We start from the raw sequence: 26,104 nt of genomic DNA, 5'->3' as shown, positions 1-26,104 counted from the left end.
CTAGCTATTCTTGCTGATGTGTTTCAATAGCTATTACCATTTAGCAGATGCTTTGTCAGACAAACATTGCTTTACTGGCAGTTCTGAAGGCTTCTCCGCATTACAGCTCTACCGGAAGGTCATTACAAGCTAGAATCTCATTATGATCACTACAATGATAATTTCCACTAATGTGTAACATATGGATGACTTCAGCAGCCATTACACCACCAGCCCATTAACCAACTGCTAAATTACCTCAAATGTGCTTTTTCAAGGCTGAACTCACTTGTCACTCTTTTACTTAAAAGTGATTTTTAATCTTCAGAAAAGGCCCCAAAATGCTGAATCATTACTTCACAGTGCTATTCAAATTCTGTCTTAGTAGATCTTTGTAGAGCTCAGAGTGTTGAATCATATGAAATGTTCTGCACTCTTTCAGATGAAGGCATTCCTGTTGTCCATTTCTGATTAAAACTGTGCACATTTGATAAGGATAAGGTTTTGTGAACTATGTTCAGACAGCAGTGTACTTTCTAATGCTAGACTGCACAGTGTATGTGATATATTGTCTATTTTTTTATTGAAATGTTTTCAGAAAGTTAACTGCGTGTTATTCAAAATTAAATGACAGTTTAGCTTAAATTATTATTAAATGTAATTAGCTAAACATTTGTATGTTTTTACCCACTAAAAATATGTTTGCATGTTTTTACCCACTACTAAGTGCATCTAAAATATGTAATTTCTATTGAAACATATATCTCATGCTTTTACATATATTTAGAAGAATTATACATTTGCTGAAGTTACAATTTAGTACATTTCAAATATATTAACTTTTAATTACTTTTAATATCACATTAAGGTTAAAATAATCAAATACTACATGCTCTTTAGTAAGCCTGTGTTAGTAAACACGTCAAAAGAACGAACTGTGTTTCTAAAGCATGAAACTATATTATTAAACATAGTTGTTGTAATATGCTTTAAAGTAAAAAATAATAATAATAATAATTTGACCTTATTTTGACAGTGTACACATCAGTGGCCTTTCACTTTAGTAATATTATATATATATTTTTTTTATAAAAATGTTTGTTCTCTACACATAACATACCTAAGTGCATTTTTTACAAGGGCTAGAATAAAAGCTAGATAAAAAAGTTCATCAAGACAAACTTTAAGTTGGCTTGAGAAAGCCGGACCAGAACGTTTGAAAAAGTTTGAAAAGTTGAAAAAGTTTTAAGTTTGATTGTTTTCAGTCTGAAATAGTTTGAAGGTTAAAGTTTGAATGTTTTGAAGGCAATACAATCGGTCAGAGATAGATAGATATACATAGATATACATATACATATACATTACTTTATCATGATTAGCATGTTGCTAGAATGTTTCTAACATGATTAACAAGTTGCTAGCATGTTTCTAGCATGATTAACAAGTTACTAACATGTTGTTAGTATGCTTCTAGCATGATTAACAAGTTGTTAGCATGTTTCTAGCATGATTAACAAGTTACTAACATGTTGTTAGTATGCTTCTAGCATGATTAACATGTTATTAACATGTTAGCATGATTAGCAAGTTGCTAGCATGTTTTTAGTATGATTAACAAGTTGCAAGTATGTTGCTATCATATTCCTAACATGATTAACATGTTACTAATATGTTGCTAGTCTGCTTCTAGCATGATTGGCATGAATAGCAAGTTGCTAGTATGTTTCTACCATGAAACCAGTTACTAGCATGTTGCTAGTCTGCTTCTAGCAGGATTGGCATGTTACTAACATGTTAGCATGCTTAGCAAGTTACTAGCATGTTTCTAGCATGATTAACAAGTTGCTAGTATGTTGTTATCACATTCCTAGCATTATTAGCAAGTTACTAGCATGTTTCTAGCATGATTAGCAAGTTGTCCGCATGTTACTAACATGATAAACAAGTTGCTAGTATGTTGCTACCATATTTCTAGCATGATTAGGAAGTTGTCAGCATATTTCTAACATGATTAACAAGTTGCTGGTATGTTGCTATCATATTTTTGGCATGATTAGCAAATGACAGACAGACAGACAGACAGATAGACAGATAGCTAGATAGATGCTAGCATGATTCTAGCATGATTGACAAGTTGTCATCATGTTAACATATAACATGATTAGCAAGTTGCTAGCCTGTTTCTAGCATGATTAGCAAGTTGTCAGCATGATACTAGCATGTTTCTAGCATGATTAGCAAGTTGCTAGTATGTTATCATATTTTTGGCATGATTAGCCAGTTACTAGTATGTTTATAACATGATTAGCAAGTTGTCAGCATGTTACTAGCATGTTTCTAGCATGATTAGCAAGTTGCTAGTATGTTATCATATTTTTGGCATGATTAGCCAGTTACTAGTATGTTTATAGCATGATTAGCAAGTTGTCAGCATGTTACTAGCATGTTTCTAGCATGATTAGCAAGTTGCTAGTATGTTATCATATTTTTGGCATGATTAGCCAGTTACTAGTATGTTTATAGCATGATTAGCAAGTTGTCAGCATGTTTCTAACATAATACGCAAGTTACTAGCATGATTCTAGTTGCTAGGCAGACAGACAGACAGAAAGACAGACAGATAGCTAGAGTGCTAATTAGAGTGCTAAAGTTTAATGTGACGTACACTAAGTGGAGTTTGTTGACAACTTTACTGATCAGGAAATAGTTTAAAGACCCTTGAAAGAATAAAGTTTCCAAAACACCCTAATAGCCACCTTGTGCTAGCCATTGTGTGCCTCCAGAGGTGCCAATCAGTCTTCAGTTGGCCTTGGGCAGAGAAGCTGACAAAGCATTTAGTGCCTTCTAGGGTTACATTTGTGTGGTCACAAGTGTGTCAGGTTAGAAAAACAGGCATGTGCTTGGAGAGTTAATTTAAAAGTAAACGCCTCAGAGCTGCAGGTGTTCGTCGTGTGTTGTTGTGAAATTAGTTCGCTTTTGACATTCAGTCGAAGTACACCCACGGCTTGCATTAGACATGAATAAGCTGTGTGCAATTAAGGTGTGTTAGATTGTTTTTGTCTGTGTTGTTTACAAGTTCGGAAAGGAAAACTCGAAATTGTTCGTAAAGGAAACCAAATAAATCCAAAGAAAGAATGTGCTTGCTGGGTCTTGTTAGAGTCGTACAGGTTTTTATAGAGAGATGTTATAGTGTGCGATCGCTGCCCACCCTAATCCTTCCACAAATAAACACCCCAAACCACATGCTTTCTGCGCAAAAACACTGACCTCATTCCCCAGCAGGGACAAAGACAGATGAACTGAGTGGGGGGATGGTGTCAAAACGAAAGGTACGTTTGCGACACTGCCAGACCCACCTGTTTTCTTCAAGATGATCTGTTAGGAAATAGCAGGTGCCTGAGGGAGGGGTGAGTGTTAAGAGTGTTCTTTAACACACACCAGGTGGGGATCTGAAAGTAATTACCTCTGGATTTAATAGAATCTTACAGCAGAAATAGTAAGAATAGTAAGCTAGTCTGTTGTTATGAATTCAGACTACATTTGGAATGTGGTTTCAGTTATTTTCTAAAACATTAAATTGGTCATTTTACATTTAATATAATAACTGAGCTGAGTTTTTCAAAAAGAAAAAGGTCAGGGTTGACACTGGCTACATTTGAAAGCTTAGGCTGTTGATTTGTTGACTTGCTGCCCTTTCAGGCAGTGATTTTGCAGGCAGAATTTGTGCATGAAGGTACCTCCTAAAACTGATTTCGGACAAACTTCTGAGGCAGCAGAATAGTTCAACGGTCTACACTCTTAATAATAAAGGTGTTTCACAATGCCATAGAAGAACCTTTTTTGTCTAAATGGTTCTTTAAAGAACGTTTGACACCTGAAAAACCTTTCTGTTTCACCAAAGGTTCTTTGGGGTGAAAGAAGGTTCTTCAGATTATAAAAAGGTAAGAAAAAGATGGTTCTTTAAAGAACCTTTGACTGAATGGTTCTTTGTGGAACCAAAAATGGTTCTTCTATGGCATCACTGTGAAGAACCTTTTAAAGCACCTTTATTTTTTAAGAGTGTATATCAAAATAATAAGAGATTTGATTATAACTAACCAAACATTTAATTACTACAAATACTAATTTCTCAAAAGAAATTACATTGAAATGGAAAAAGTTGGTCAAATACACAACTGACCATCAATCACAACTGAAAATTGTGGGATATACAATGCTGCCTTCAAGAACTGATCAAATGAAGGCATCTCAGAAAACAGGACGTGACACAATTATTGAATTAGGACAAGCATTGTTGCTTTCTTACCTCTGCATGCTGCTTGCGGAGGTGGCATTTTTCGGCTTTCAACTGCATAAATGGCTTTTTGTTCATTCTTTAGACTGGAAATGCAATGTCAAGTTGAGTGCACTAAATTGTGGGATACGGTCTATAGATCTAAAAATATTAGTTTTTCTGAAAAATACAGTAAACACTAATATTGTTAAAGGGATAGTTCACTCAAAAATGAAAATTACCCTATGATTTACTCACCCTCAAGCAGACTTTTTTTTTTCAGACCAAAATAGTTGCCGTTATATAAAAAATGTTTAGGCTATTCCAAGCTTTATAATGGCAGTAAATGGCTGTTGAGATTTTGAAGTCCAATAAAGTGCATCCATCCATCATAAAAAGTGCCCCACATGGCTCTAGGGAGTTAATAAATGCATTCTGAAGCAAATCAATGCATTTGTGTCAGAAAATATACATATTTAGAGCTTTCGCTAACTGTTGTACGTGTTCACAAGAGAGTAGCGTTTTCTCACTAGAAATTACTAGCCTGGCTAACGCCAGACCACGTTATGACTTCGTCATGATTCATGGTCTGGGAACCACATGTTCATTTTCTCGTATTTGAGGCGTGGTTTACGAATGCCCAGAGCCGTTTATTGGGCAATACGAATGTCTATCAAATGCGCCTGTGCCAGAGCCGTACAGAGAGAGCTCTGTATGGCTCTGGCCTGTGCGTAGCTCATAGCCAATCATTTCAATTATACCGGATGACGTATGTAGAGCGAACGCCAAAAGTTGCTCTTTTTTCAAAATAAACTTGCGTTCTAAACTACTTAGAACACTATACACCGTGTCTACACCGGACGCGACAGTTGTCACGCCGCAACAGCTAAAGTCTGTCTACACTGGACGCGTCAAGGCGACCGTTGCAAATCATTTAAACTTTGTGTGAGCACGTCATAAATAGAACGCGGCATCAGATTACTGTCGGGGATTTGCCGCCCCGCGCCGCATCCAGATAACTTCGCGTCCGTGCAATGCTGGATCCATAGTTATTAACAACTGCTTCGGTGAGTCGCATAGAAGGCGTCATCGTCTTGCTGCTCCCTCCCCGTTCTGTGATTGGTTCCCTATCTTAGGTGAAAATTAGGTCCATGGCTTCCAGACTAGACCTGCAGTGTGAATAAAATCGCGCTGCGCAAGGCAGTATGGGGAAACCCAGGCTAAGAAATTACATAAAAAGTGAAAAAAGTTGGTCGAATACACTGACAACCACAACTGTTATGGAGTAAAATGCACAGGATTATGTGATATCCTAGGCACCAAAGAATGCATCTGTGCTGCCTTCAAAAATTGGTCAGATAAAAGCATCTCAGGAGACAGGAAGTGACACAATCATTGAATTTGGACATGCCTTGTTGCCTTCCTACCTCAGTATGCTGCTTGCAGAAGCAGCATTTTTCAGCTGTCAGATCCATGAACTGCTTTTGTTTATTCTTTACACTGGAAATGGAATGTCAAGTTCCTTGCACTGAATTGTGGGATACTGTATTCCACAGAGCACTACTATTTCTGTAAAATCTATAAACAGTTTCCTGAAAAATACAGTAAAAACGGTAATGTTATTAAAGAGATTGTTTACCCAAAAATGAAATTTACCGCATGATTTATTCACCCTTGAGACATTCTAGATGTATACGACTCTCTTCTTTCAGACAAATACAATTGGAGTTATATATTTTTTTAAATGTCCTGGCTTTTCCAAGCTTTATAATGGCAGTGAAAGGCTGCTGAGATTTTGAAGTCCAATAAAGTGCATCCATCCATCATAAAAAGCGCTCCACAGGGCTCCGGGGTGGTTAATGCATTTTTCTAAGAAAAACATCCATATTTAAGTGTTTATAAATGGTAACTCTATGCCTACGTCATCTACTGGAACGCCACTCTCTCGTAAACACAAACCAATTGATTCATTTCAGAAAGCCTTTATTAACCCCCCAGAACCAATTGGAGTACTCTTTATGATAGATGGATGCACTTTATTTTGCTTCAAAATCTTGGAAGAGACAGGACTTTTTTTTTTAAGGTTAACTCCGATTGTATTCGTCTGAATGAAGAAAGTCATATACACCTAGGCTGGCTTGAGAGTGAGTAAATCCCTTTAATATTATAAAAACCTTGCAATGATCTATAAAGCTTCATGCGTAGATGCTAACAATTAAAATTGTATATAAATTAACAGCAGACTCAGGATATACAATTTCTGCTTGAAATCCTGCAGTCTACTTTGTGGCACCTGTTCTTCATGCTTCGATCACTTGTTTCTCTTCTTTTCTCTTTGTGTTTCAGCAGACCTCTATAAATATCACGCCCACTCTCCCATGGCCCATGCGGCCTTGCTCTTTCCTGAGGGAGAGGAAATGTAGGCTGATTCAGGGACCCGATCTTTCTCCTGGGAGAAGGGAGAGCCCAGCGATGCGGGCTGGGAAGGATAAGGCTTGTTTACAGTGGAGATCCCGGGAGGTTTGCACTGTACAGTTCAATGTGGACAAAACATGGGCAACCATGAAAGGCAAGAACAACAATGAACATCAGATGAAATTGGAACAATACTTTCTCATGCATACTTTTGATTGGCTAATGATGTAAGGGTTTCAAGTCAACATGACATTGTTTGCAACCCATTTTAATTGTGAAATGTCTTGCATTGTTGAATTGTGAACAAGACCAGGAATTTGAATTCATGTGTCTATATTTGTGAATATGTCTATATTTTTGTGAAGTAACTCTGGAACTTATTTAATTCAGCAGAAAGTGGAGACTTAATTCTTTAACTTCATTTTTTTTTCTTTTATTACTGTTTACATGTCCAGCATGGATTGTTAAACACACTCAGAAGATGTGAACAAACACAAATGTATAAAATCCTCAAGTTTCTACATAAGAAAAAAATCAAAAACACAAATCGGAATGTTATTAACAAGGTAAAAATCTAAAAAACACAAAAGAAAAATATTGAAAAGGTACTATTTACAATTTAAAAATGAATATTAAGAAAAAATATGAACTGAAAATAGAATTAAACTAAATTTCATTTTACCATCATTAATGAAGATGATGAGGTGTTTAAGAAAACACTGCAGCACAACTTTGTGCACATTAACAGCATTGCTTTAAATGTTAGTGATTTGCTACTATATTTTGTCTGAAAATGCTTTGTCTAGTTTTAAACAGCATGTTTTTGTAAGGCTCATTAAGATTCCCTTCAGGACAGTGTGCATGCCTAGATGCACTGCCACACAACAGGACCGATTTGATATTGAATCTACCCTTGTCACAGAACAATGCAGGCAAAAGCAAATACACAGTCTCATTCTACTTAGCTAATTCCACAAAGGTGGAGCTAACATATAGTCTCAACTTTTTTTGGCTACCTATTTGGTAATGATTGCAGTTAAATAACTGCAGCTGGTTAATAAATGGTGTGGATGGATGTTCTTAGAGGCACCTCTGATCAGAGCTCAAGTTTATATCAGGAGTATATACATACACACAGAGAGAGTCATACTCTGTATGTAGTGTCACTGTACGGTCCATTTGGGTGGTCAGACATAAAGTAGCAGTGGTCCTGAGCTGCATTTATGAGAACGGTGTGACCAAAACTGTCAACGTCCATGATTCACACCGAAAGCCTTCTGAACAGAGGCTGTTAGTATGCAATGCTAGTGTGAGGGCTGGTGGGAGAAAGCTTTCTGGCCCTGGCTAAGGGCCCAGTCTATCTTCCTGTTGGCCAGAAGCAATGTGCAGGACAATAATGCAGCAAGAGAGAGAGGGGCCATTGTTATAAGAGCCAGTCCTAAACTTGGCCAAGAGTTGATTCGAGATGACGAAGAAAATGTTAAACCTATAAATCTACAGTATCACATACTAACAAATAAACAGACTGTTTTGATTATTCATCAGTCATTGTCTACCACAATTTTGTTTAGTCACCCTAAACATTTCTGAAAACAAAAATAATGGGAAAAAAAAATCTGTGTAGAAACAAATATAGTAAATAATACACTTTTATGTATACTAACCTATTGCCCTTACAACCTTAACATAATGGTACCATAGTACACTGAAAGTATCAGATGTATATTTAACCCAGGACTGCACAAGTGGGGCCAGATCCCAGAGACCTTAGATTACAAGGGGCCGTCAAAGCCCAAGACCATGTGAGAAACTGCTAAAGAGACTGCCTAGGATACCTGGGTCTAGCATTGGTCTCTAGCTAACCACTAGGGCTCCAAGACACACACAGTGGAACATGACCACTAAAGCCCTGGGCCCCTCATAACAAAGTGTGGCATTAGCATTAGGCCCCAGACCCTATGTTGCATAAAGTGAGTCATAATCACTAGGTTAATGGCCTGCCTGGTATATGCAATTGGATATTACCACTAGGGCCCCAGCCTACAGTGGGACATTACCAGTAGGGCCTCAGTCTATTCGGCACATACAGTTGGACATGAGAATTAGGGCCCCAGACCACCCGGTGCATACAGGCCCCTTTTCCACCAGCATGAACCAGGTGGTAGTTCAGAGCTAGTGCTTTTGCCGATTCGGAGTAGGTTCAACTCGCGAGCCTTAAGAACTGGTTGGCTTTTCCACAGGCTAGAGAGCCACCACAGAGCCAGGTCTTACTACACTGAATACATCTCATTTTTCCAGCAATGCTAGTGAGTGCACAGACCGACCAGAGCAGGACACCAAAGCACTGCGACTGGAGAGCAGACAACTCTTTCAGCTTTTGAATTGCTCTTGTGATACTTTAATGACCAGTCTGTGCAGTGCTGACACATCCAGAACAAACCTAATATCAACTATGGCTTTGCGAACCTACATCAGCATTCAAACATGGCGAATCCAACATGTTTGTGTTTAGGTGCTATTTCAAAAATGGTGGGCAAAAGTTTGTTAGTCTTATTGGTCACAGTAACCCTGCCCCCAGCCCCTGATGCAAGCGGTTCTTACTTCTAGACCACCAATGTTTCGGTGCTACTTAAGAACTTTTCCTGGTTCTGAGCTGGTGCTTTGGGGGTCAAAGACAAAGAACTGATTTTAAACTAGGCTCTGGCTCTGAACCAGCACTCAAACTGCTTTGGTGGAAAAGGGGTAAAAGTGAGTCATAACTACTAGGGCCATGGCCTGCCCAGCCCATGAACTGCAACAAGACTACTGTGACCACAAGCCCCCCAGTGTATACAGTGGGACAAAACCACTAAGGCCTAATGCAGGATAAGAGGTCCACCAATAGAAGTGTAACAAGACAAATAGTGTATACTGTGGGACAAAACCACTAAGGCCACAACCTGCCCATCACAAAGTGGGACATGACCACTAGAGTTCTGGGACCCCTGGCACATACAGTGAGACATTACCACCAGGGCCCTGGGCTACCCAACACATTTAGTGAGATATGATCGCTAGGGCTCCTGGCACTCCGGTCCACACAGTGGGCCACTGGAGCCCCTAGTCCATTAACGAATATAGCCAGAGCTGACTACTAAGCCCCTAGGCCCCTCACCACATACAGGATGGACTGACCACAATGGCCTCTCAGTGGCTGGGGCCCTGGGCACCTAAGCGAATACAGTATTTGCTGACCTTCTTCTCCGTTCTTGTTCACCTAATGTTATCCTAGCTTAACATGTTCCCTAATTTTGTTGCCTAATGCATGATAAGAGGTCCACCAATAGAGGGGCAACAAGACTACTGGGGCTCCAAGCCCCCTAGTGTATACAGTGGGACAAAACCACTAAGGCCACAAACTACCCAGCACTTAAAGTAGGGCATGACCACTTTTTCTTTACAGTTCCGGCACCCCCTGGCACATGCAGTGAGACATTACCACTAGGGCCCTGGGTTACCCAACACATTTAGTGATATATGATCACTAGGGCCCCTGTGCACACAGTGGGACATGATCATTGGGGCCACTAGACCCTTAACGAATACAGACCTACTACTAAGGCCCCAGGCCCCTCACCGCATACAGGTTGAACAGACCACTATGGCCTCTCAGTGGCTCTCTGGGCAACGAACCAAATACAGCATTTGCTGACCTTGTTTGTTGGTCACCTAATGTTATCCTAGCAAAACAATAATTGGTTTCTTAATTTGTTTGCCTAATGCAGGATAAAAGCTCCACCAATAGAGGTGGACCTAGGAAAGATGGAGCTCCAAAGGTGTTTGCCAGGGGACTCAAGGAACCATGATCTAGCCCTGAATGACATGCTGAATGATGGCTTACTATTCACATACTGTAGATCATTGTGACTCCAAGGTACTTTAAATACCATTGTATTTGGTTTTGTCCAAAAATTGTATTACCATGGTACTACAGTATGTCTGAAATACTGTTCAAATACCATGTAAAAGTGGCTGATTATGAAAGAATGGGCTGTAGTGGGAATAAGACGGCAGTAAGGCCTGAGTGAGCCCCTGAGAGTGAGCGTTTCAGATATCCTTCAAGCTTGTTTATGTATTCCTCATTGATCTGGGCGACTGGAGGAGAAGGTAGAGGGCATTGGGGGAGGGACGGAAGAGCTTTTATGTCTGATTAACTCTCCTCCAAATCTCCTCGGACGACAGGAGCACTGAGAGGAGGGGCGGATCGCCTGGCAAAGATATTCGGTGGGATTCATCAGTGACAGCATTCCGATCATGACTGTCCTGTGTCTCCTCTACTCTTCCAATAATATTTATCAAAGTGCTTTCTGCTCTACCTTGTCTGACAGGGCAATATTTATAATACCACTCACTTTCGTTCTCTCCTCTACGTCTGCCTCTCCCACTGCGAAAGGAGAAACTCTCTCGCTGATTGTGAAGAGTAAATGACTGAGATTTTGTCAGAGGCACTTTAAAAAGTGGCGGCGGTTGGTTTGTTTCTTAATGCTTTCCGTGTCCGAGTATACTAGCTGAGTTTATGTAGGTTAGACACTAGACTAAGCAAACACCACAGAAAGCAAACACAGACCTACCTGATAGCAGTTATATCTTACAATGTTAGGAAACTTGCCTAATTTGTCTACTTTGCCTAGTAGATCACATCAGCATGAATAAGTCGTGAATGAAACAGGGATCCTGTTTCCGCTGCTGGTCAAGGAATGCGCTCCAAAAATAACTGGCAGTGGACCCTGGCAATGTGGGCCATGGGACTGTGTGCCAGCAAGCTCTCATATAGGGATGATATTGCTACACACGCCATCTATCAAGCATCTCAAGCTTAGGCCAAAAATATACTCTACGCAAGTATGCTAACGCAGACGTGAATGCTAGGCCAATGCACCGCAAGAGGACCGTCTCATCAGATATACTTAATGTGCGGCATATTCAAACCTCAGTACTCATGGTAAGGTGATGGAGTTACCTTAAAATGTCAAGTATCAATGCAAGTTTTATTTAGGTAGCTAGCAAGAAACATGTCGACAGTTTAACCAACCTAAACTTGCTCAGCAAGATTCTCTTCAAACTATTGCTGCCTAACATTGATAGGCTTGAAAAAAAAAAAAACATCCAGCCACAGAAGATAAATTCATTTCACGTTTGGAAATTAATTTACATGTATGATAATATGCTATAGCGCCCCTTGTGGCAATGCTGAGATTGCAACGTAAAATTGAGGTAACCAAATAAACATGTCGACGTACTTGCGCATGAGTATGTTTCAGCCTTCTAAAGGGAGCTTGCTGCCTGTTTATTACACCCCCACCCCTAAAATATCCCCATCACTGTAATACAATCCAGTTCAGACTCTTACTAAGCCCTTTCACAAAGACCTAAGATATTAGGTTTCTGCATCTAAACCCTTTTCTTTTGAACTCACAGTTGTCCCTGCTTCTTTCCCTCTTTTCTCCGTCAATGCGAGTGGTATTTCTTTGGTAGGGAGAGCTTTGAGTTGGGGTAGAAAGAGGTTAGCAATGGCTTTCACCCCCTGCGGTTTTTAAAATTAGACTATTACCTAACAATCCCCACAACAGTGGGGCCCTACTAAGGCTTTTATTTATAACTGGGCCTGAGAAGCCTTCTCAAGTGTATTTTACTGAGTTGCAAATTGGTGTAGGCTAGTGGTATTCATTTTATAGCTCTTTTGTTCGGTCAAATGAAAATATGAAAATGTAAAGCTATTATATAAATATAAAACTCAGCAAATGACGTTTTTCAAACTCCTAAAATGAAAGCAACCTACGTGTTATGTTCCTCAGACAATAAAATTTGTAATTGCCACAGTATCACGGGACTTTTGGGAGATAAAAACATACCAGCTTGCAAGAAAGAAATCAGAAGGGGTCTACAAATATGAACGGCACCACATAAAACATGTTTGGCTGGCACGACCAAGGCACAGTTGTTAAAACACAGGGCAATAAAATGACTTTTTGTTATGATAGCAATAGGTAAGCAAAATTTAGAGAAAAGTCCCTATTTTATGACATCAAAACAAATAGCAGGTCAAATTCAGCCAAATGCAACTGGACTGGGTTAAATAACCAGGTCCAGTTGCTTGTGAATTGACTCCAAAATAATGGAGGGTCGAAAAGTCGGAGACCTCTAGTTGAAAAGGTTATTGCAATAAAAACTCAAGTTGCATGAACAAAAATCTTAAATTAAAAATAATAACAATAGTTAAAAACTAAAACATCCTATTTATTTTTAGGTTTCTATTCGATTTTGAATCCCAGACTTTCCATGTGGTCTCAGACGTTTGATTCCCACTGTATATCAAGTTATGATGCAAGTGGCCACAGTCCTTACAGTCTTTATGATGATATATTATGACTTGCCCAGTCAGTTGGAAAACCACAGCTGAGAGTCCTGAGAAAAGGTGAACAGATGCAGAAATATTCCTACGAGAGATATTCCTTTCTCCGCTGGCCTTTTCCCTCTCTTTTTGCTCTGCTTCCCGTTCATCATTTACGCTGCGATTGCAGATGACTAATTGTGACACCCTAAAAACAGAAATGAAGAAAAACCCACAAACAACTGATTCGAAAGACAATAAAATATTATGAAAACGACAAAATCAATGTGCAAACTTTCTGATATAAATAGACTAGTCAACATGTTAGGAGAGCACCATGGGAAAGGAAAAGAAGGACATGAACATGATGTGTGTCAGTATCTGTATGAATGTTGGTATGGTGGTGTTTTGTGTGTGCAAAGTTTTTGGATGTGTGAAATGAAAGGGTAGAACAGGGATCGGGGATCTGAGAGGCTAAACCCAGTCCTGCAGTGAACGTCTGCAGTGAACTAAATACTTGGGTGCTCCTTTCCTCTGTAGCGTGTTAATGATAGCGTAGATCAATCCCAAGATGCACAGCACCAGGACCAGGGGTACCGTCACCATGATGATGTTCATGGTACGCTCTGTCTCGTCTATCTTCAGAACCACATCCACCTCATTAGTTTTCTCTTCGGTCTCCTCTTTAAAGTCAACATCATTGGTGTTGTCTCGCTCTTTGTCCTTTTCTTTGTCCTTGTCTTTGTCTTTGTCCTTGTCCTTGTCCTTGTCCTTGTCCTTGTCTTTGTCTTTGTCTCGGCCAGCATCCGGGTTGAAGGGTGGTCTGTCTGGCCACTTGCGTCCCGGATCCACATCGGTGTCTCTGTCAGGATTGAGGTCCACATTACAGCCCATAAAGTCTCTAAGAATGGACTTTGGGTAGCCTGGTTCGCTCTTCATTCTGTGGTTGTCAAATTTCCAGTACTTTGAACCCTTGTAGAAGTATGTATAAGCTGTGTGAGAGACAAACAAGATTCAAGAGAAAAATGTGTTAAAGTGCATTACTGACATAAAAACTAAAGCTTATCTACTAGATAGCATATCTAATAATTATTAGCTGACTGAAATTACAGCAAACTATACAGTCAAACTAAAAATTATTCAGACACCAGATATAATATTTGATACTTTTTTACTAGTAGGTGCAGGACACTATAGTTTATTTCTGTAAGGGACGATAGCAAAATAAAGTAAACTGTGACATATTATACCCAAAAATTCTTCATACAGTGGAAAGTAAAATTGATGCAAATTTGGGACCACAAATTTTACTTACTACTTTGACCTGACCATGTTTTGTTACATATCTTTCTAATCAAAGTTATCTGACATTATACATATAAGATGAATTTGTTCTGACAGTTTAACTCTTAAATTATTGTCATATTTTATTACCATTTTATAAACTACATTGAATAAACTGTGATAATGTGAGAAATTTTGAAGGCATCTGAATAAATTTTGGTTTGATTGTAATTAATTTGTGATCATCAAGATGAATTTGTTCTGACACAGTTTAACTGAGTTCTTTTCATAATTTATTACCTACTAAGATAAACTGAGATAATGTGAGAAATGTTGAATGGTGTCTGAATAAATTTTGGTTTCACTGTATATAAAAAAAATACGTATGTATAACTTGCCATAATATATTTTACAAAATATATGCCAAATACATATTGTCAACAGTGGAGCTGAATAAAATTTACTTTTGAAATTGAAAATATCTTTAGTTTCAATCTTCATATGGCAAAATATATTTTAAATTCAGGGGCCAGAAAAAAAAAAAACACATTTAGGTTTAATGCAAATGTTTATAGAATAGCTTACTACAGATCAAAACTAGATTTATAATGATTTAATAATGTATAATTTTACTTATATATTGTTTTCCACTTTTTTTGTACCATTGTAAATTATACTCCTTGCTGATTTTTATTTAAATGTATTATATGTTCAGTTTTATAGACAACAAATAATGTTTTTCTTCACATTTGACACGAATGTGAGCCAAAGACGTTAAGATGTCCATGTTTTACAGAATTTACAAAAGTGATTTTATGTTCATAGAAAGCACATTAAATGTAAATAAAGTGTCTACTTTAAGTTTTCAAATACGTTTTAGGAGAATAAAATGTTAAAATTTGGTTGAATTAATGTTTTCAATTAAGTGTATCAATATTTATGTAAAAATTCAAACAACATACTTATTTTGATTTGTGCATATTAAAATATATAAATGAATAAGGTAGCATATTCAATTTTATTGTGTTTTAAATTAGTAAAATACCCTTCCTGACAAATGGGCAAAACCTAGGATAGTGGCAAATTTTAAAAATGTAGAATTACAACTAATTAGTATCTGGGGTAAAAGTAATTAATCTTTTAATACGTAACAAATAGATTTTTGTTGTAAATATGCCTGACAAGACTGTTACACTGAATGGCATTCTAGTGGGTGTATTCTGTAAATTAGGGAAAACTGTATGATTTTTTTATTTATTTATTTTTTGCTCAGAAAAACAAAAATGTATTTAAACAGATTGTTTGTTTTTTTGGGGGGGGAAACAACAACAACAGTATTACACTTGTTGTTTTTATGCTTAAACCCTTTTACGTCTTTGACCCATGTATTTTCTTGGAAGAAAAATATATATTTTAAATGTTTTAAAAATATAGATATTTTTTAAAAATCATTAAAAAAAAAAAGACAAGAAATAAAATAATATATCTTGGTAGAAAATATATTTGCATAAATATATTTTAAAGCATATTTTATATTTATATATATTTCATATTGAGATTTATATATCATCTGAAAGCTGAATAAATGAGCTCTCTTAAAAATGTAAATACTGAGAAAATTGCCTTTAAAGTTGTCCAAATTAAGCTCTTAGCAATGCATATCATTAATCAAAAATTAAGTTTTGAACGAAATGTACTAAATATCTTCATGGAACATAATCTTTAGTTAATATCCTGATGATTTTTGGCATAAAAGAAAAATCAATAATTTTGACCTATACAATGTATTTTTGGCTATTGCTACAAATAAACCCATGCTACTTAAGGGTCACAAATGACATGAAAGAGCATTAAAATAACTTTTTTTTTTGCATTAACAAAACTACAAAATGCACATTTCTGCTTTACTGTACTTTTTTCAAACTTAGGACTTAAATCAAAATTATAGTTAATGGTAATCGATTGCATGCCATAGATCCTGTCGACACATTTCAATTAGTTTTAAACCAGGAACATTCCTTCAAATGTAAAAGTGCTTTCAGTGATATAAGTGTTTCCCAATAATATCACATTATTTCCTCAAATCACATTTCATACATTACATTCTCTCACTTCCTTTGTTCCACCGTCTGATTGATCTGATTGATTTCCATCCATCCTGTACATTACGCTGACAGGCACTGGATGACCCCTCAACACCCCACACACCATTTCGCTCACTCACCTCCATCATCGCTGAGGAAGGCTCCCTTGGGAGAAGACGGCACAGAAGTGCCCCACACACTAATTGGCTTAGGGTAGTCCTGATCTGCGGCCCTGGAGTGCTCATTAAAGCGCCAGTACCTGTAGTTTATCAAACACACCTTAATGCAAACCATTCTGCCTTTTCTTGATGCAGCCATTTAAGCAACAGCACACTGACTCCATTTACACATTGCATTAACATTCATTACAGATGAGCCAATCACAAGGACCACTCTAACCACTTTGCTGTCACTGTGCATTTTATCATAAATGCTGATGCAAAACAAACACTGAAAGCATACTTATGTAGCATTTTATCATTGTTCTTTGTCAGCTATGTATGATTTAAAATGAACAATTACAGTATAGAAAATACTAAAAACATATACTTGGTAAAAAGCAATGTTTTCTAAACACCTTGAATGCATGTGAGCAGACACATATTTTCTAAAAATAGATGAAATCTGATCTGGGGTGGTCACTGAAGAAGCATGCAAGACATGTTAATACCATGAGTAAACATCACTTGTGATCAGGTCACCCGAGACTGATGTTAAGACCAGGTGTAAACAGGGTCAGTAAGGCAACGCAGGGAGGTTTATACAAAACAGCTCAAGGGAATAAACATTAGAGTCAGAATTATTTGTGAAACAAGAGATAAGACTATCCCCTCACCAGTCTCCTTTGAAGTAGTAAGTAAAACCAGAAGGTTCCCACCAGATGGCCGTGTCTATCTTGTCATATGGGATATCTCTGCCATAGTCCATCAGTTCTTGAGGGTAGCCGGGCTCCAGGTTGGCTTCTCTGAACAACCAATACTGACTTCCTACAGGTAGATGGACACGAGAGAGAAAAGAGGAAGTAGTGATAATCTGATACTTTTTTGTGAATTTTGAATAAGTATTTCATTTTTTAATTTAATATCAGCAATTCTATGAATAGCTGTGCCTCAATTCAAAGGCAGCATTCCAAGACTGAATACGTCACAGTGGTGCAGCAAAAGACTTTCCCAATTCAAAAACTCCTTCAAATGTGGTCTTTGTTTGCCGGGCCATAAAGCATACAAAGAATGGATCCTTTGCAGCCCAGACTGTCCCAAGATTCATACAAAAGTTGTTTTTTTTTTTTGTTGAGAGAGAGAGAGAGAGAGAGAGAGAGAGAGAGAGAGAGAGAGAGAGAGAGAGAGAGAGAGAGAGCGAGAGAGAGAGAGAGAGAGAGAGAGCGAGAGAGAGCGAGAGAGAGAGCGAGAGAGAGAGAGAGAGAGAGAGAGAGAGAGAGAGAGAGAGAGAGAGAGAAAGCTTAATCACAGTTTTAAGGGATTACTCCACTTCCAAAATAAAAATGTCCTTATAATTTACTTACTTAATACACATAGTACAATTTATATACTTTTTAACCTCAAATGCTCATCTTGTCAAGCTCTGCGATGCCCATGAATACTCCAAACTCCGGTTTAATACAGTTAGGGTATGTCGAAAAACTCCCACCTTATTTTCTCCTCCAACTTCAAAATCATCCTACATCGTTGCAGAAGTACTGATCCAGTGTTTACTAAGTGAACGTGCAAAGAAGGTCAAACGCCCTTTACAAAAAAAAGGTAAAACAGTGATGTAGGACGATTTTGAAGTTGGAGGAGAAAATAAGATGGCAGTTTTTCGACATACCCTAACTGTCTTGAATCGAGTGCACAGAGTACACATGCGCATTGCAGAGCTAGACAAGACAAGCACTTGAGGTTAAAAAGTGCCCTTTGAAGCTGCGTTGAAACTGCATTTTTAACCTTCAATCCATTGAGCACCACTTAATTACAGTATGTAGAAGGAATTAATCAAATGTAAATTCATGTCCCAGTCACATTGTTGATTAAATAAACATTACTTACACATCAGAAAAAGAGATAGAAAAAAATATTTTTTTTTAATTTTAGCTTTTTACATTAACAATGTCATCAATATTCAGTTTTTTGAAGCCAAGTATGAATCAAAAAGTTAATATTTTTTAAGCATTTTATGTTTGTTCCAAAATAATAACTCAAGGCAGTAAGAATTTAAATTAAAACATGTTATTTGTGAACTTATCTTCAGCTATTCTTTTTAAATTTCTGACTTTTTTTTTTTTTTTTCTCGGATCATCAGTCATCAAAGCTCAGTAAACGCCGATTTATAGATTTCACAGATTTACTTAAAATTTTACCAAGCTGATTACTCACAAGAAAAACTCCCAGATCATGTTTTCATGCCATTTTAAGTTATATTTTGATGCAACAAAGTGGTTATATCTAATTGTGTGAGTTGTTTTGTTTACTTTTTTAAATTAGTCTTCCCATTAACGCCATTATGTTGTTTATTCAGACTAAAGTCACAAATGTAGAACATGCACAAACGCATCCAATCCAATCATACACTTTAAAATAAAGGTGCTTCACATTGCCATAGAAGAATCTTTTTTCTGTCTAAATGGTTCCATAAAAAACCTTTAACATCTGAAGAACCTTTCTATTTCACAAAAGGTTTTTTGTGGTGAAAGAAGGTTCTTCAGATTATAAAAATGTAAGAAAGTGATGGTTCTTTAAAGAACCTCTCACTGAATGGCTCTTTGTGGAACCAAAAAAGGTTCTTCTATGGCATCGCTATGAAGAACCTTTTTAAAGCACCTTTATTTTTAAGTGTGCATCACAATGGAGGCATTGCCTCCTCTCATTTGACTTTCCCAGATTCATTCACACTTTAGGGGGTCAGTTAAAACTCAATGGGCTCAGGGGAGGCAGTAGAGATGCAGACTCCTGCTGTAACTTTACCCACTGGCATCACTGTTTGACAATGTTTCGAAAAACAAGTGATTTATACACTTTTTAATGTTATATTTTGTAATATTGCCGTTTTAGTTTTGTACTGCAGATTTATTTCTATCCAATATTTTGAGGAGGCACCATCTCCCTTGCCTCCTCGGAGGAAACACCCCTGGTACATAACTGAACCAAGGTCAACATACACTCACCAGCCACTTTATTAGTACACCTTTCTAATTCTGGGTTGGGCCTCCTTTTGCCTTCAGAACTGCCTTAATTCTTTGTAGCATACATTCAGCAAGGTGCTGCAAACATGCTACAGATTTGTTGGCTGCAAATCCATGATGTGAATCTCTCCTACCACCAAATCCTAAAGGTTTACTGCTGGATTGAGATATGTTGACCATGGAGGCCAACTGGGTGTAGTGAACTCACTGTCATGTTCAAAAAAACAGTTTGAGATGATTTGAGCTGTTACTTGGTGTGTTATCCATTTAACAATCCTTGGTTTGACCTTTTCTGATTTTAAAGGCGTGGCCTTCAAAGTCTGCATCTGATACAGCAAATGAGACACAGCTTTTGCCCATTTGCCATCATACAGGTTTTTACATTGGCCATTCATTGAAAAAAAAAAAAAAAAAAAAAAAAGTGGAAAGCAGATTAAAAAAAAAAAACTCAAAAGTTAAAAAATGGATATCGAGAAAGAAAACGGGTTGACAACAATGGCAAGGAAGTAAAGGCAATAAGGGGCAGGCAGCAACACTCAACTGGTAACAGTATTTCATGGTGCTTATACAGGGACTTTCCAACCTTTGGCACAGTAATACAAACTCCAAAACTCAACCACAGATGTGTGTTTACTCTCTATTATAACTGCACTACAGCGCTGCAAGAGATGCACCAACAATGCGGGTTTGGTTCAAATCCCACATTTCAAGTGACAACAAAGCATCGCATGGAACCGTTACAGAAACACTGGGATAAGCTTGAGTTTTTATTATTTTACAGTATGGCAGACACCGAGGCACCATCCTCATGGACCCGTTTGATTCAGTGGGCCCATGTCCAAGTCCAACCGTTGCTGTCAGCATCTGGTAGAACCGCTAGCTGACGCAATGGCCTCGCCTCACTAGGAACAGATGTTGCTTCCCAAGATTTTCGGTCTCCCGGTTTTCTCCAATGGCAGAAATCCAAATTTTAAAGGGCCTCGCCAATGACATCACTTGCCCTATGGGAGCCAGCTTTCCTCAAGTCTAACATGTATACATTCATCTTCACAGAAATCTTCACCAGGAAGTTATTAGATGTCTGTTTGAGGGGTGCAGGGTGTTGATATGTGTAACTAATGTGGGAAACCTCACTGTGGTTTGAGCAGTTTTTGATCTCAATCTGCTAGCAGGGTTTGATAATAAAAGTGGCCCACTGACCGAGTTTCAGGCCTGTTGACTTTTGCACCAGAGCTATTCATTGACACTATTCATGTCATTTTATGACTTGGAAATTTAAATATTTAGTTTCCTGTTATAAATTGGGCTGATTTAAATATGACACCATGGTAAAGATATCTAGCTGAACATTAGCATGGATGTTGTTGCAAATATGACTTGTAAAAGTTCTGTAAGCCACAGTAATAATGGATTAAGAATGACTAAGTAATCAGAAATGTTTGCACAGGAAAGTTTATGAATTTATGTGTAATAGAGTTACATTATGTTGTAATAAATAAATAAATAACATTTGTTTTACCTTTTTTACATTTAAAAAAAAAATGTTTTACAAATCTGACCAAAACAAAAATGTGAAATTTTAAATGTTCATTAAAAGTTTTCTTTGTTACTAGATGTTTAATTTTTCAATTATAGCTATGCATGGTTGAGTAAATGTGTGATTTGCTTCCTTTGCAAAACATATGGTCAACATATGGTTTAAAATTATTAAAATAATAATAATAGTAACAATGTCATTTTTACATAATGCAAAATGTTAAAAATGTTACTTTTAATTTTGCTGAAAAAAATAAAACAGTAAAATCTGTACTGTTGAGTCCTGATTAAAGCAAAGTATGAGTTAAAGCATTCTCTGAGTTTTGCTTCCTTTGCTAAATTTATGAATCTATAGAATTATAAAGCTCCAAAATTAAATTTTGTCCATTCACCTTAAACCCACATATAAACCAAAAAAGCCATGTCTTTGAAAGTCTACCTGTAAAATCCATCAGACTAACACATAAGTGGCTGAGGGAAATCAAGGGCACTTCCTGTACTAAATGACAAACGTCAAAATCAATGGTTTGTTCTAATGTAAAAAGCAGTTCAATGTGGTGTAATTCTGCCAGCCTGGGTAATAATTTCTCTCACGAATATAACATTTTTATGGTCTATATTAACTTTTAACAGCACAGAGCTATATCAATTTTCAAGAGCAGTTGGAAAGGGGAAATACCTTTGAAAAACACAAATCGCCCATCATGCCTTTCATATGCAGCGTCAATGTCTCCCGGCAGACCCCTCCAGAAGTGTCCAATAGGCATTGGGTAGTTATCCAGCACTCGGTTCCTCCTCACTCTCCAGAACCAGCGGCCCTGAGGAGGCAATAAGAGATGAATCAGAGACCACATGATAATGGTTGTGTATTTTTGTCCTAATGATGGTCAGGTTTATTAGTAGTCCCAGAACCCTCAGCTGTCATGTTCACTGCTTCAAATAGGAGGGTTTCTGGTTCTCCTCCAGATTATACAACGGATACTGTCAACTGCTTGGTTACCAGCATTTTTAAAAACATCTTCTTGTGTGTTCAACAGAAGAAACAAACTCATACAAGTCTGTAAAGACATGAGCTTGAGAAAATTAAGACAATTTTCATTTTGGGGTGAACAATCCCTTTAAATGTGTAACTGAAGGAGATCAGGCAACAACAAATAAGGGACCAGGCAAGTTAGAAACTTGAATTTTTTCTCCATACAGTGGACTTCAATGGTGGCCAACAGTTTGAAGGTCCAAACTGCAGTTTCAATGCAGCTTCAGAGGGCTCTACACAATCCCAGACGAGCAATAAGGGTCTTATCTAGTGAAACGATCTGTCATTTTCTAAAAAAAAAAAAAATAAACATTTATATAATTTTTAACCACAAATGCTTGTCTTGCACTAGCTCTGCGATGTGCGCTTAGTTCTCTGTCTGTGGTGTACTTTGGTTCAAAAATATAGGGTTGGGGCGAAAAACTCAATTCATTTTCTCTCAAAAATCTAATATTCTCTTCCAACTTCAAAATCATCGAACATCATTATTTTACTTTTTTTTTTTTCCAAAGAAAGTCAAGGGCAATTGACTTTCTTTGCATGTTTGCTTTTTTAAACACTGGGTCGGTACTTCCACCTACGTCACACGTGCATGATATAAAAATTATATGAATGTTTATTTTTTTTAGAAAATGACTGATCGTTTTGCTAGGTAAGACCCTTTTTCCTCGGCTGGGATTGTGTAGAGCCCTTTGAAGCTGCATTGAAACTGCAATTTGGACCTTCAACCCATTGGCCACCATTACAGTCCACTATATGGAGTAAAATCCTTGAATCTTGGATGACAAGGAGTGAGTGAATTATCAAGAAATTTTTATTCTGAAAATAAGCTAGTCCTTAATTATGAGCTGCAATAGTAGTAATGCTTGCAAACACAAACAAATCATGTGTACATTCTTCATAGATGAAGACAAACACATCAGGTACATGTACATACGCTCAATTGTTTCCAGTTAACTCACTCTGGCTTTCCACCAAGACCTTCAGTAAGTTTCAAACCAAGCCCAAATTAAAACCAGAGCCGGGTCTGTGGCCAACACGCTCTAAATTTATCCTGCCTTCTCCCTACACACTTCTCAACCCCAACACCTCATCACAAACAGACACACATGCACATACACACACTCCTTGTTCTCACATGGAAGAACACAATCTTGTCGGGCTGCGTTACATGGATAATGGCCTTATTTCAGAAGCCTGTCTTTTTATGCATGGGAAATGCAGATTACTGTCGGGTGGTCCTTCACTCAAGGGCATCTAATTGTTGTCCAATGGATAACTTAACTACTGTGGTCAGTTATACAGTAACATGAGTAAATGAATGAATATTTGCCAACAAACTGTGCTTGTCTGGTAAGATCTGCCACTGGCTTTACAAAAATGGCTAAAAATAATTCGAATTGAATTTTAATGTTTTAATAAAGTTAATATGAATAAAACTTAAATATAACAGTAATGTTTGCTTACAAAATCTATACAAAGTGGTTACAATTAACATTTTATGCATTAGTCAAAACAACCCATCCCCCAAGTATCCATGCTATTTTGGTCCCTAGATATCGATCTCCAGTAAAGTTAACTATGGCACTAACATATTTGCTAAATGACATCATGAGAATTTTTAAAATAACCTGTAGTCAAGCATTTCCAAGTACTAATATCCTTTTGTTCTTTCAGATACTGTACATTCCTTTTAATTTCTCCAACAACAAGACTCCTTCTTTACTCTAATAGAAAGAAAGTGAAAGATCATATGACGTAGTGTTTTTGCCACAGAGAGCACTTCTTTCATGCAGGAATAAATCACGTGACATGACGTGACCACAAAACCGCAAACGGCACAAAGCAGATGAAGTCTGATGTATCTCCTGATCAACTCCAGATTCAAATACACGACTCCTTTCCTCTTTATGGAGCTCTGCCCCATAACAAAGAACAGCACTGGGGGGGTTTTACGGCCCATTGCCTAACAAAGCCAGATTGAGAGCAGGCCGACCTCAGCAGGTCTCCACCTGCATGTCAAGGCTTTCACCTGGAACCATGCACTGTTATTGTTTCAGCGCTTGACCTGATCCGATTCAGAAAGCACTACAGCGGCTGAGTGACTCTCATGAAGCTGGTCAAAAACACGCCTAGGGCATATTTCATCCAGAAACCATTGAGGAAAAAAGAATCTCCATTTTGCATAAAGAAACTGCAATTTAACGATTTTATTACTAAATTTAAACATGTAATTGACATTACAGTAATGTAAAAAAGCTTGTGGATCTATAGGGAATTTAGCTCACCTTAAAAACAAACATCTCTCCCCTGAGCATGGTGACTGTGTCAAAATTGCCCTCGCAGATGTTGGGGCCATAGTGATCTGGCCGATCGGTAGTGCGAGGCCTGTCCGGCCGGCGAGGGGGCGCCCCGGGAGGGTTCTTAGGAGGCTGGGGTGCCCTGGGGTCTGGATGGGCTGGTCGACGAGGGGTGACGGTGGGGAGAGCCTGAGTAGGAGAACTGCTAGGGGGTCCTACAAGAAACAAACAAACACAAGTTACTTAGGTTACTAAGGTTATTGCAACTTTTTATCTCACAATTCTGATTATTTTGTCATCAGAATTGCATGATGCAAACTCACAAATCCAGATTTTTTTTTTACCATAATTGTGAGATATAGCCTCACAATTACGAGTATAAGTCAGAATTATGTGATTAAATTAAGTCAGAATTGCATGATATAAACTCACAATTCCGTTTTTTTTTTTCCCTCAGAATTGCAGGATATAAACAACTGAGAGATAAAAACACAATTCTGACTTTTTTTCTCAGAGTTGCATGATATAAACTAACAGTTGAGAAATAAAGTCAGAATTGCGTGATACAAACTTACAATTCAGAATTATTTTTCTCAGAATTGCATGATATAAGCTAATAATTGTGAGATAAAAACTTTTTTCTCAGAATTGCATGATATAAACAATTGAGAGATAAAAACACAATTCTGACTTTTTCTCAGAGATGCATGATATAAACTAACAGTTGTGAGAAATAAAGTCAGAATTGCATGATATAAGCTAACAATTGAGGGATTAAAACCTTTTTCTCAGAATTGTATGATATAAACTCACAATTATGAGAAAAAGTCATAATTACGTGATATAAACTCAATTCTGACTTGATTTCTCAGAACTGTCTCGCAGTTGTGTCTTTATAACTCACAATTGCGAGTTTATATCATGCAAATCTGAGAAAAAAAACAGTCTGATTTGCAAGATGTAGCCTAAACTCACAATTCTGAACTCATAACTTATAGCAATTACTAGTTTATATCACGTAAATCTGACTTCAAAATAGTCAGAGTTCCAAGTGTGTATCACACAATTCTGAGAAAAATGTCAGAATTGCCTTTTTTTGTGGCAGAAACAGGCTTCCATTTCATTCTATAAAATAAGAAAATATATTTTGATAAATAAATGAAGTCTAATAATTGTACTTTAATACTTTGTGACATTTCCTCATAAAATTGTCAAATAAATAAACAAATAGTAATAGTTATTACTACTATTTTGATACAACATGGTAGTATTTGTAGTATTTGTACTGTCTTTACGTAGATATAAAAAAATATATTATAGTATTACAGTCAGTCAGTTAATGCAATGTGTAATAATGTACACACCACACAATATTAACAGAAAAAAGTAACCATTACAATGAGAATTTGGAGGGGGGGGGGGGTGCTTGACTGTCATAAAAACAAATGTCAAAAAAATCCTAATAGTCCTAAAACTAGGCTTGTTTTCTGTCTGCAAAATATAAAATATTTTCTTCTGTTTTTAATGTATGAGCAGCAATAGTGATGCTGGCCTTCGCAAAGTCCAAAAATAAGTGAAATGATAAATGAATTTGCCATGACATAACCAAAATAACTTTCTTCTAAAGTGGGAAGAATGCCTAAAGTTCTCCCCAC

General features: G+C 37.4%; 1 protein-coding gene across 1 annotated transcript in view; it reads right to left on the bottom strand.

Moving 5' to 3' along the window:
• Positions 1–7,084: 7,084 nt before the first annotated feature.
• Positions 7,085–26,104, bottom strand: part of mmp15b (matrix metallopeptidase 15b) — a 45,976-nt gene continuing 26,956 nt past the window's right edge. The window contains exons 6-10 of the mRNA XM_073835680.1: positions 24,438–24,664; positions 21,796–21,934; positions 17,241–17,391; positions 16,546–16,664; positions 7,085–14,029 (exon numbers count right to left, since the gene is read on the bottom strand). Coding sequence (XP_073691781.1) covers positions 13,512–14,029; positions 16,546–16,664; positions 17,241–17,391; positions 21,796–21,934; positions 24,438–24,664 — 1,154 coding nt within the window. The 3' untranslated portion in view covers positions 7,085–13,511. The remainder of the gene's footprint in view (positions 14,030–16,545; positions 16,665–17,240; positions 17,392–21,795; positions 21,935–24,437; positions 24,665–26,104) is intronic.

Source organism: Garra rufa, chromosome 3 (assembly GCF_049309525.1).
Source record: "Garra rufa chromosome 3, GarRuf1.0, whole genome shotgun sequence".
NCBI classification, from domain to species: Eukaryota; Metazoa; Chordata; class Actinopteri; order Cypriniformes; family Cyprinidae; genus Garra; species Garra rufa.
The sequence above is the reverse complement of the archived record's forward strand: the minus strand, read 5'-3'. Positions and strand labels throughout refer to the sequence as shown.